General features: G+C 38.3%; 1 protein-coding gene across 1 annotated transcript; it reads left to right on the top strand.

Moving 5' to 3' along the window:
• The first annotated feature begins 6,379 nt into the window (after positions 1 to 6,379).
• On the top strand, positions 6,380 to 10,386 carry LOC311078637 (C-type mannose receptor 2-like). Its single transcript, XM_084107565.1, has 5 exons — positions 6,380 to 6,417; positions 6,597 to 6,634; positions 6,727 to 7,083; positions 9,137 to 9,487; positions 9,652 to 10,386. The coding sequence occupies exons 2-5, from the start codon at positions 6,598 to 6,600 to the stop codon at positions 10,017 to 10,019; spliced, it is 1,113 nt and encodes a 370-aa protein (XP_083963691.1). The 5' UTR covers positions 6,380 to 6,417; position 6,597; the 3' UTR covers positions 10,020 to 10,386.
• Positions 10,387 to 13,189: the final 2,803 nt, after the last annotated feature.

Here is a 13,189-nt window from a genome sequence, read left to right as displayed (position 1 = left end):
CATGCCTCAACTTTGCTGACGAAATCCATAACTTTTAGTCGGCACGGTCTGGAGATGATACGATTCGATTTTGGTGAAAATCGGACAAACGGTCTAGGAGGAATTCGAAAAAGTAGGTTTTGACTGAAAATCAAGATGGCGGACAGGAAGTTTGGCCAAATAAGGAAAACTTGGTATCTATCTTCTCGGCTTGACCCAAGGAATCTATTAATACCAGTGGCATTTCAATAGCCAGATTTATTCAAAAGTTATTAGCCTTTTTGGAAATTTTGTTATAACTTTTGACCACTAGGTGGTGCTGTTTCGAAATATTTTGGGTACCTTCAGGGAATGGTGCTGATGGCATATTCTGAGTTTCGTAATATTACACCAATGTATGTGTGTTTTAAGAATCTCTTTGCATATCTGGTGTGTTTATGTGTCTTTATGCTTTTCACTAATCCTATCTGTAGAAATGTACACTGCATTGTTTATAATTTACTGATATGAAAATAAACCGATGTTGCTTGAAAAACAATATACAAGCACAAACAATATATAGTCGCAATCGTGTGTTTGTTGGATTCATTTGTCCATATGAGGGACTTCCTGGAACTTCATAAATGTATGAGTTCGTTTTGTACTTTCTGGGAGAGATACCCTCCGGCTTTTGAATGAAACATACATTTAATTTCATTTCATTTTCATTCAGAATTTTGGAAAAGTGTATATATATTTTTTTTTCTGAAAATGGTGAATCTTTTCATTAGAGAATACCCTTATTCGCCAGCTGGGTGTTTGAAGCCATAAATATGGATTTTTTGGTGTGAATAAATAATCAGGAATTTTTCATTTTTTGGATGAAGTAAAGGGTAATGTCTGGTCCTTCCCCTGAAGAACTGATAGTTAGCTACAAGAATACTACAAGAATAATTTGTTAAATAGCGCGGTGCCAATTAATAAACATATATTCTCATGTGTTTGAGCAAGCGTGCCGCACAAGCCATGAAAAGTGAAGCCAAAACGTCTCGATCGCCCCCCGGTGACTGGTCCTAGTATAGGTCATAAGTCCCGCCTCCCCGTGTTATTCAATGGGACGTGAGACCAACTAAACAATTAAATTACACTTCAAATATCTTTTTTCCAAAGGTGGTTTCTTTCATTTGCTGTCGTTTTTATCATGCTGATGTAAGTTCGTCTGTTTCAAAAATAAGTTGGTTTTAGTTAGTTACGTGATGCGGTGGTGTAACGTCATGATTGACAGCTGTGATTGACAGGTTCTCGAGCGAAGTAGTCACTGAAGCACCAACGGACATTTTTTTCGGGATCTTCGGAGGACTGAGGAGATTGTATTTACTTTATTTTAACAAGCCTCTTGTCGTACTGCAATCAATTTTTAAAAAAGTGTGCAGAATCCACTCTCCCTGAGTGCATTCTGCGAGAGTGAGGGCGGAGCGTTGATTTCGCGGCTTTACTTCCTGCTCACTACTGCGCAGGTCTGGTCCCGAGATCGCTACTGCGCAGACTCAAGTTCCAATATGTCAGCGCCATATCGGGACTCTGGCGGCTTCAGTTCTCATCAATGGAAGAGAGCGAAGGGGCGTCGTCCATCTTTTTTTACAGTCTATGTGTTTGAGAATAATAAAAAATAAAAATAAACCCTGAGGTTTATTATATAAATAAATAATGTTATTTTAAAAAAAAAAAAAAAAATTAAAAATAAAATTTTAGCCCCAATAAAATTTATTTTTAGGGGATTTTAGCAGCAGTTAAAGGAACAGCTGGTTGGATTAAACATGAGCGTTACTGGGTCGTGTTTAGTCACTATTTTATAGCCTAATCGTTTTATGTCTGACTACAGAACAGATAATAGCCTATGTAAAACATAGCATTCAGTTGTGTTATAATGCAATATAATGTGACAGATCAAAGCAAATTGCAGATTTCAGGTGGCAACAGTAATCAAACACGTTGACGCGATGACGTCACATATATGCTAATTAGTGTGTGACGTCATCATCACCGCCAGTCTCTCAAAATCCTGTGGGAAACACTGTAATCATTTGCTCCAGCCCTGAATCAGTGCAATTAGTATTGAATATTATGCACGAATCACCTACTGACCTCCATCCCCCCCCCCCCCCCCCCAACACACACACACCCCAACCCCCTATTTCTTCCTTTCATAATATCCGTTCAATCAGTCTATATAATATTAAGTTCGATTTCCCAGGAAAATCATTAGCTGTAAAATGCCGCCATGTTAACGCTATACCGCTAATGTCAAAATTAACATTATAATAACTTCTAATCTGCGTGTCTGTTCATTAAAATTATATGACGTTGATGCTATTAAAGTATTTAAATATCTTAAATTAAGGCAAGGATAACGCAGACGTGCAATTTTGTTTAATTCCTCACTTACCTGACAAACGTGTCCTGTTCACTTCGCGCTGTTCCTCCGACTTCTGCGTTCGGTCTCTTCCAGAACTTTCTCTCGAGTTTTCATGTGTGCGCATGCTCAAACCATGCTTAATCTAATAAAAGTCGTTTGATCGAATGTATAATTTAAATTTAATTTTTAGGTTATAATTTTATATTGTATCAATCTAAGAAAATAGATTGAAAGACACATACAAATTACAAAATGTAATTTTACTTAACAATCTAATAATTTTAGGCTATTGGAATGAAAAAAATATATCAAACGATAAACAGCAATGTTTTACTTTTTACAGTGTACCTCCGAGTATTCCAATGGTGTTGATCGATATTGATGAGATGGGCACGTTCACAGAAAATCTGGTGCACACACACTGACAAGCACAAACTCGATGGGAGGGTGCTCGGTGGTAGCGGGGGAGGGGTATGAGAGTTGTAAACATTCAAAATTTGGCCTAATGGTGCGTTCAAGTCATCTCGTATAGATCGTATTTACGAGTTGAACGCCACCACAATGTTGTAAATACCAGTGGGGAGCTCGGGATTTTCTCTAAGCTCCGATCTTTACGAGTTGGGGTGAGTCAGTGATTAACATGGCGGAATACACAATAAAGGTATTTAGCCGTGATATTGTCAGGTTTTTCTATTTACAGCGCAGTTAGCTAATCGTACAAACCTCTCAGGAGGACTTGAACGCACCATAAGTCCACTCAATCTGCCAGACTTGCCGACTGCAGTGAGGATGGTGGATCAGGAAAGACAGGGGAAGGCAACAGGTAGGCTAGGTCTAACATTAGGTGGATACCAACAGATTAATTTATTAATATTATTAATATGGAAAATCTATTACTTAATATTTGTTTGACAATATGTCTTAGTGGAGAAGAACACAGGCAAGGAGTAAAAGAGACAGACATGAGGTCGGCGATGGCATCAAGTAAAGATGAGACCAGTGATTTTTTATTTTTGTTAAATGACCGGTGAACAGGCGTGTTTCTGTCTTCATCTATAATGAACCTTTTTGAGGTTTTCTTTTGCAAAATTTTTATTACATATCTAGACAGAAATCCACATTAGCACTTAGTAGCAATTCACGCTCTCTAGGATATGGGAATCTATAAGCTGAAAACTCTGCTTAGCTTTTTTACATGAAATGAATCATCCACGAGTGTGTGTGCTGATGAAGGGTGGCACAAACACTATGAATTTCATTTTCAATGAATTTTGCCGCTCTCGCCGGCGGCGGTGTGAACGTACAGTTAGCCTAGCTTAGACTCATGACACAAACAGCTGACTCGCCGAACCAGCTGGTGGTGTTGATTGATGAAACTACAGGGTAACTTAAAGACACGATTACATGATTATACACCCATTGTATTCAAACAAATGTTGAAATTACCTTTGATGGAGTGATGGAATGATCACTGCACAGATGTGAATACTGCTTATCTCATCTGCGGTTAGTGCATCCAATCACACAACAACTATCTGGCATGTCGTTTACACCTCAAAACACCAACTTTTGTATAGTAAAACTGGCGACGTCCTGGCAAGATCCTTGATTAGTTTACTGGGTTTTATTGCTGGAGAACGACGTTCTTGCCCGCCAGGCAGTACTTGTGACGTCACGTGCAAAGTATGAATAGTGACTCCCTTGAAAACCAAAAAAACAAATGTTAACTGGCGTTATTTATTTCCTCTTCTGCAACTAGGCCGTGGTTCGTCCCTCTGGATGAGGTGATGTTAGAGAGTCATTCCACCTCTGCTTTCAAATATGAAATGAAATATGAGAAATAATCTAAGTAAATGTATTGTTGTTAACTAGATTAAATTAACATTAGAAAGTTATTTCACCTGGCCATGGTCTTGTCTGAGCTGAAGATACATTACCTGATGGTGCTAGCGGTGAAGCATAAGGTCAGAGACGTCTCTGCTGTGTCCTGATGGCTTCTGTCACAGTTGCTAGGCGACAGGAGCGGTGGGCGGGAACAGCTGGTGATGTAAACAGGAAATCCTCCATATGTTAGATCGTCTCGTTTAATAACGGCTGCGTCCGAAAACTGATAAATGCTGCCTTCGGAGGACACATTCCAAGGTCGGAAGCCATCGAGGCACGTCCGAATCCATTGTTAGTTCCACTTCCCGTCTCCTGAGATTCCTTCATTTGATCGATTTTTGTAGGCAGCACAGATACATCCTCCACTGCCTTTGATATCCCATAATTCTGTGCTTTCCATTCTGTGACAGTTGAGCTAGAATAATAAAGATGGCGTCTGAAAGTTGTGGTCGGTGGTCAGTTTGTGTAAATGTACATTTTTGATAAACGTTTTCCACTCATGAGCATTTCTAGCGAGACATTACTATTATAGTCATTAAATATTCACTTAGTTTTCACTGAAGCTCGCTCTCTTTTGCTGTAGATTTTGCTGTAATCGCTGCATCAGAAGTGTGTCTGAAATCAGTTTTGTGAGGTACCTTCGTGTCTGCCTGCAAGTCATTGCCTGATAGGGCAGCGAGGCAACAAGTCACTGCCTAAGTTTTCGGACGCAGCCAACACTCACTTCGAGCTTCTTGGACTTTGAAGGATTCAGCTCTGAATTGGGACAAAGTTATAGTGTAACTTTCCTGTTGTTTCAGTGAAACTAAATGAATACGACTGAATGAAATAAGACTAGAACAATAACACACTGTTTCTCCTGTTTCACGTCAGAGATGTAAATATTGTCCAGCCAGAACGTCTAAATGTGGACATAAACAAATGAGTGATGAGAATGTGTTTCCATGCAAATGTGTTCGTTTCATAAACATGAAAAAAAAAGAAAGAAAACAGTAAAAGCAGGAGTATGAAATTAAACAAAATAAGAATTTTCACAAAGATTTCATGAGATTTCTTTTTTTTTATGTTTTAATGTCCGCATTCCAGCCAATCACAATCAAGTATTTAGACGGAGGAAATAAAGACACGTTTATTCTGAAACAGCAGCAGCAGAAGATGATGATATTATTTCAGTGAGATAATGAGAGTCCAACAACCTTTACTAACATTAGAAATGGACTTCAGGGGAATGAAAGCATGATATGAGCACTTTAATGTCTTTATCTCGTCTCTGTTGTGAATGTCATGTCATTGTCTACAAGCTTATTTCTGCAACAGAATAAAAAAAAATGCAATTGTGAATTTTTATCTCACAAATTTTTTTTTCGCAGAATTGTGATATAAAGTATCAAATGTGAGTTATAAAGTCACAATTCTTTATTTTTCTCACAATTGTGACTATATCCAGCAATTCTGATTTCATGACTTGCATTTGTGAGTTTATATCTCACAATTCTGACTATTTACCTCGCAATTGTGAGAAAAAAAAGTCTCATTTGAGAGACAAAAAGTTGCAATTATCTTTTGATTAGTTTTATTCTGTGGTTGAAACAAACTTCCACGTCTGTCGCCATGGTTACTATGGAAGATCAAGCGGAAACCAGGGATAATGCAGATATTACGTCATTGACAGGCAACAAGTGAACATGGACGAGCCATTATTTAAAATTGGAATTTCTCTGAAATTAAAAATCTTTGGGAACTTTTGGGATATTGTAAGTACACAACTGCAGGAAATATATCACACTGTGCAAGAGATTTTTAGATATTTTATTACAAAAATCTTACATATTGTAGCTTTAATATTGTCCTTTTCTATCCCCCAATCCCTCAACCCCCCCCCCCCCCCCATTATGAATGTTCATATGTATATAATGTTCTGATAAGGTCCATATTAACATAGACTGATACAGACTGACAGGCGCCAAGATGCAAATAAGGGGAAAGAGTTGCAGAAACACACAAATAAGGAGGAAGTAAAATATGAAATACGGGTTTTCAGAGAAATAAACAAATGATGTGATGAGCTGAATGAGGGATGAGAGCAGATATAATAATCACGTAGTTTAAATCTGCAGACAGAAACATCAGACTCAGGACAGAAACACACGACCTCTAAAGTAAGAACATGTTCATTCTTCAAACACAATTACACTTTCAGATGTTAATATTGTCTGAATGATTATGTTCAGTGAATTCATGCTGTTGTTAAGATAATAACTGAAATTGTCATTTTTTTACTCCAAAATTAATCAGGGAATGTTTGATGTCTGAGTTTTTCAATGTGTTTCTTCCTCAGAATGGCCCAAACTCTATATTTGATTCTTCTTCTCATTGGTGAGTGTGTTTGTTGTATTATTTATGGTTTATAGTTTCATCAGGTTTGACCCTGTTATGAAAAGCATTAAATCAAATGCTCTCTTTCACAGCTCTCTGCTCCGTATCTGAATGTGTTCAGCGTCAGTATCACTTTATAAACGTGAACAAGACCTGGACTGAAGCTCAGAGATTCTGCAGAGAGAATTACACAGATCTGGCCACCGATGACAACATGAACGACATGAACGAGCTGAAGAAGAGTGTGAAGAGTGTTCAGTATATCTGGATTGGGCTGAAGAGGACGAGTGTTGATAAATGGCAGTGGTCTTCAGGTGAACCTGCGCTCTATCTGAACTGGAGATCTGGACAACCTGATGGCAGAGATGACTGTGCTATGATGAGAAATGGAGAATGGCATGATTATCCATGTAGTAAGAGCCTGACTTTCATCTGCAGTTCATCTAACAGTAAGTGCAGCTCCATACAATCACAATAAACATTCATTTATAAAAAATATGCACAATATACTGTACAAAATTAATGTAATACTAAATGCTGCTATTTTTTAATGTGCTCATAAATATAGAGGAGACTGTGGATATTTGTCACAATTTCAACTTCTGGATAGAAAATAAACTGATATTGAACATGTTGATCTTCTGTTGTTGATAACTCTGAGAATCTGCCATTAGAGAGCAGATTTATTATTTACAGCAACAATATATACTGTAAATTATAAATTATAAATAAATTGTAATGAATAAATGAATGCAAATAATGTCAACATATAATAGACATACAATAACTTTACACATCTTGAATGATATATATGAACAAAACTCTTGTACCGAGAACGAATTTAAGTATGATATATGTATGAAAGTAAATATGATATAATAATTTTGTTTTGATGATTGAATTAAAACAAATTAAACATTTTAGACATGAATTTGTGATCATTAGCTACAGAGCATGTGATAAACAATCTGAACGCCTTGAGCTGCTGATTCAGGATCTCAACACTAACCCGTAAAAACCTCATTCTTAGATCAACTTTAAGGGAACACATTGTCCATTGCAATTAAAAAAATAAAAAAATAAAAGATAAACAGTAACATTATTATTAATATTGGAACAATAATCATTTGAATAGCCTAAAATATAAGTATACAAACCAATTATTTTTTTTATTTTTTTTTACTGACACATTTCTATGGACTAGTTAACAAACATTAATATGCAGTTTAACATCTTCATCTGTTTGATGTGTCTCTCATTCAGCTCTGTGTGTCTGAATACAGTATTTCACAGAAATGTGTAAGGACACATAATGGAGAAATATAAAGTTGCAATAAAATTGTCATGAAAATTCACTAAATGGTACTTAATGTTATTGTCAAGTGATTCCTCAATATTTTGCACGGTTCTCAGTGTGCAGAACTTTCCAATAGCCTACAATAATAATAAAACCACACTTTTGCTCTCTTTCTTTTTTATTTTGAAAGTTTGATGCAGTCAGTCAGTCAGGTGAAAAACCTTTAAACACAAATACAAACACCACTTTAAGAGCATACAAAGATACAAAACAGGATTTTGCACACACCACTACAAATGGCTGTTTCCTCAAATAGTGCCCTATTTAAGGGTGTATTCGTACACAGCCTGTGTCTACCCTGCTAATGAGCAGATCCACTCCACCTGGTGAAGTCTGGCTGGGCCAGCAGTTTGTCGCAACAGTTATCAGCAAAATCAGTCTATGAATGACACATGTTTCTGATAGGGATGGAGAAATGAAGCCTCGTGAAGCACTGAGAATTTCCCCTGATTGTTCCGGGAAAAGATTGGAAGCATCAAGAGTGTCGAAAACAGCGCCATCTTGTGGCAGGTCAAATTTATAGCAGCCATAAACCCTGTCCACAGCGCCGCTGTTTTATCTATTGAGCAGAAATAAAAGCCTGACTACGCTAAATGTTCAGTTTTCTGATAATATAAATCACATATTAAAGTGTAGCAATAAATTTAATCTAACAATTATATTAATACTATTTTTTTTAAATACCAACAAAGTTGCTTGATGCAAGTAAATGGTGGTCTAATTACTTTATGGTTTCTATGATGTTTATATGGCAGAATATGTGATCATGTAACACAGGCTATAGGTCTATTTATAAAAAATAAAATAAAAATAGTAAATGGACTTAAACTTTCAGAAACCTGTAGAGTAATGTTCTGGGTTCAAACATTCCGACACGCAAAGTGAAGCATTCGCGAGACTGGACAGAAAGTGAGGCTTCATTTTTCGTTGATCACGTGTTTCTCTGAAAGCAATACGCGCTCCGGCACGGAGATTCATGAGATATTGCGCTGAAAACTCGATATGAAGCTTTGAAGCTTCCGTGTCATGTGTAACATCACTAGTTTCTGATGACCAATGGTCCTCTTTACTTCCAAACCGTAAATCGGCATAAGACTAATGAATAAACTGATTCATGAATATGTTTCCATGTGTTTTTCTTAAAGTGGACACAGGACTCGTCTTTGTCAATCAGACGAAGAACTGGAGAGACGCTCAGAGTTACTGCAGACAGAATCACACTGATCTGGTCAGTGTGAGGAACCAGAATGAGAATCAACAGATTCAGAAGTTCATCAATGATATTCACATATCTAATGATGTCTGGATCGGTCTGTTCAGAGTCAGAGACTCATGGCAGTGGTCAGATCAGAGTAACTCCTCATTCAGATACTGGGCTCCTGGTGAACCTAATAATCAAGGAGGAAATGAAAACTGTATAGTGCTCAATCCGAACGCTCTGGGTCAATGGTATGACAGCTCTTGCGACAACCAACTTCCTTTTGCATGTCATGAAGGTGAGCAGATCCTCACAAACACACACAATCCATCCATCACCTCCAGATATCTTAAAGTTCACGCTACATGTCTGACATGACAGATTCCTCCACAGTGTTTGTTCTGCATGTTGTTTTTGATCAGTCTCTCTCTAGTTTTTGCTTGTGGTTTGTTTTGTGTCCAGATAAACTGATTCTGATCAAAGAGAATCTGACGTGGCCTGAAGCTCTGAGATACTGCAGACAGAATTATACGGATCTGGTCTCGGTTCAGTCAGAGGAGATGCAGCGTAGTGTGATGAATGTGGTTAAACGTGCGTCTACTGAGGCGGTGTGGTTGGGTTTACACAACTACTGCCAAATGAACATGTGGCTCTGGTTGAGCGGAGAGATCGTGTGCTATCAGAACTGGGCTCCAGGGAACGGAACGACACCGGAAAACTGCAGCCTTACGAAGAGAAAAGGAGCAGTTCAGTCTGGAGGAGATCAGCGCTGGATCAGCCTTCCTGAGACTCACAAACTCAACTTCATCTGCAGCAGATCTGAGGAGTGAGAAGACGGCAATGTTTGTGTTCATTATTCATTATTTTTCTTATTTACTTTCATTTGTTTGATTTGTTCTTTAGTCATTTCTGAGTGAATCTTCTAATTATATTTTAATAGTCTGTAATATTTCTCTGTGTTAATTATCATAACATAATGTGATCTTATTAAAGTTTTCTGACATCATTGAATATTCTTTAGATATCTAAAATATTAACACAATATATGTGTGTTTTAAGAATCTCTTTGCATATCTGGTGTGTTTATGTGTCTGTATGCCTTTCACTAATCTTATCTGTAGAAATGTGCACTGCATTGTTTATAATTTACTGATATGAAAATAAACCGATGTTGCTTGAAAAACAATATACAAGCACAAACAATATATATTCGCAATCGTGTGTTTGTTGGATTCATTTGTCCATATGAGGGACTTCCTGGAACTTATTTGCATGTTGTCCTGAAAGCAAGCGAGACCCTCCACCATAGCCTCAAAGGTACACCCATCATACGGCCTCCTGAGAACCCAGTCCATGGGCTCATTGAGTGCGTAAAAAAAAGGTCCTTAAGAGGCCCGTCATTAAGTTTTAAACCCTCCGCCGCTCTAAGGAATTAACTCGCGAACTTCCTCAGGTCAGCCCCTTGTTGGCGGAGGGCACTTAGTGACTGAAAACGAACAATGCGTTCGTAGTAGGGGCACGAGACAGGAGGGTCTGGTGGATGACGTGAATTCTTCTGCTGAGTCCTAGACATGGTCGGATCGTTCTGTCACGTTAACTAAAGAAAACTAAGGGAGAGGACTCAAGTGCAGAAAGAATGATTTATTAAATAAAAGAAACATAAAATGAAACAAAAACCCACAAGGGGGAAAACATGATATCAAACAAAACAACAACTTCAAAAACAACACATACCGGGGTTTCACAGGAGAGCGGGAGACGTAAACAAGACAACGATCCGACAAAGACTGCAAACACAAAGGAACTTATAAAAGGGACAAATCAGGCAGGTGATGAGGGAACAACAGATGGGACAAATGAAACCAATAATGAGATAACAAGGAGGGTGGGGTCAAAACAGAGACAGGAACACAAACACCACATGTGCTACACAAAACAGGACAGGCATGTGACACAATGTCAGTTTCAAACAAGGATTCAAGAACAGGAGAGGTAACCATTAGGGCTGAGTGCTACAGATCAGTGAGGAAAAGCCAAAAGCCTCACAGCTTGAGCGTAAGGGAAAGTTATCCTGCAGGTTCAGTGCAGGCTGGTTCATGAGACCGGTTCCGTTCGTCAGATCAAGTTTCTGTGAATCATCGCATTCAATCTATTTTAAGGCTATTTTAAAGACATTTAATTTACCACACCATAAATAATTCTGGTGTGTTGGAATATTTATCGATATTTAAATATGTATGCTAAGCACTGGGATTCACAGAAACTGAGTTCTGTTTTTGTCACTGCATTGACACACGTTCTGTGTCCACTGTTGATGATGAGTAGAGTGAGATAAATAATAATAATAATATTAATAATAAATAATAATTTGGCTACAATCTTAGCTCCTACAAATTGTTTAGCAGTTATTTTTTTCCATGTCATCTTTATATGTTGATGGTACATATTTGTTTGTTTTGTCAAACATTCTCACTGTACTCATGCATTCTCCTTTTTAAAAACTGAAAGTACACCTTTGTCTCCTATTGTAACAGATTTGTGTATTTTCAGATTGTGCTTAGGGCTGCCAGTGTACCTGTGTGGCAGGTACAGCTTTGTGCAATCATGTGGCAGCACTGTTGTATCAGACTGCACATTTTTGCCAGCTAAGAATCAACTCTGTTCCCCCAACACACAGCTGCACAGATACTGAACAGAAGTGGCATACGCCAAGCACCATGGTAACTAATGTTTCTAACAGGGTACTTTGATTCTATTTATGGATATGTGTGTTTATTGATAACCTTTTTGTTTAAATGCAGGGTGTTAAACCTGGTCTGGTTAATGAAATGGTGATTCTTTCAGCCAGACCCAAGGAACGAAAACTGATGGAAGGCATCAGGTTAGTGTTGTTGTTATCATTAAATACATTTTCTGTAGTAATCCGCGAGACCTCAGATAAAGTAGTCATCTGATCATATGATACATTGTATGTTAATATTCATTGTTAGTATTTATACTGTCAGTTGTTCAAGCAAGATAGTCCAAACCATCTTTCAAACAAATAAATGAATTTATTTTGTTTGTTCAACTTATGTGTAACTTACTTTATGGCTCATTCAAAAATGTATATATTTTATATTTTATATATTATAATGTATCAGTTCAGCTCTGCCTGAACTTTCCACACTCAGGGTGGATGAAGTCTACCATGATCTTCCAAGTGATGCGGCTCCACTGATAACAACAATGGCTATGAACATTAATGTTCCTCTGGTTGACTCTGCATTTGGAAAAGTGCAAGAAGGAAGTGTGTTGTCCTATCACATGCGAGCAAAGAGAGTTCCAAACACCTGTCCACACACAGATGCTCCTTCTCCCCCACAACTGCCACTTCAGGATTACAGGCTGGGACCCTCGACCTGCTCTTTTGTCTGCACTGAACATCAGCAGCACCACATGATGTCCCTGGCAACAACATTTGAGACCGCACACAAAATTGCCAACAGCACAAAAGAGCAGAGTTCCTGCATTGAGTGGCACCAACTAAGGCGGCCCCGCATCACCTCCTCCAAATTTAGAGAGGTCTGTCACACCAGGGCACACAGCGCTGCTGAAAATCTTGCCAAAAGACTTCTGAGACCTAGCCATCAGACTGCAGACATGAGGAGGGGGTTCGACATGGAACCTGCAGCAGTAGAGGAGTACTGCAGAGTAAGGGAGGTTAACCACTATCCCTGTGGCTTCCTTATCCACCCTGACGCACCCTGGATGGGGTCATCACCTGATGGCATCGTGTATGATCCAAAGGGGCAGACAGTGTTTGGCCTTGTTGAAATGAAATGCCCCAATGTAGCAAGCTATGTTGACTGCCCATATATTAAGATCAGTGTAAAGTTTTCTTTGATCGAAGCAGAGACCAGTGAGACAGTTGGGATCGCGTTCAACGGAAGTTATTCTTTATTGAGAACTTAGAGGACAATGTCAATGCAGATGTAAATGCAGTTGAAGTGTGCGTAGC

The sequence above is a fragment of the Abramis brama genome, assembly GCF_963993115.1.
Source record: "Abramis brama genome assembly, chromosome: 3".
In the NCBI taxonomy this organism is placed as follows: Eukaryota; Metazoa; Chordata; class Actinopteri; order Cypriniformes; family Leuciscidae; genus Abramis; species Abramis brama.
This window is presented reverse-complemented; position numbering and strand designations above follow the sequence as displayed.

Coding starts and splice junctions, on each gene's coding strand:
- LOC311078637 (XM_084107565.1), top strand. CDS start 6,598: ATGGCCCAAACTCTATATTTGATTCTTCTTCTCATTG. Junction 6,635..6,726: donor TTTGATTCTTCTTCTCATTG/GTGAGTGTGTTT, acceptor TCTCTTTCACAG/CTCTCTGCTCCGTATCTGAA. Junction 9,488..9,651: donor TCCTTTTGCATGTCATGAAG/GTGAGCAGATCC, acceptor TTTTGTGTCCAG/ATAAACTGATTCTGATCAAA.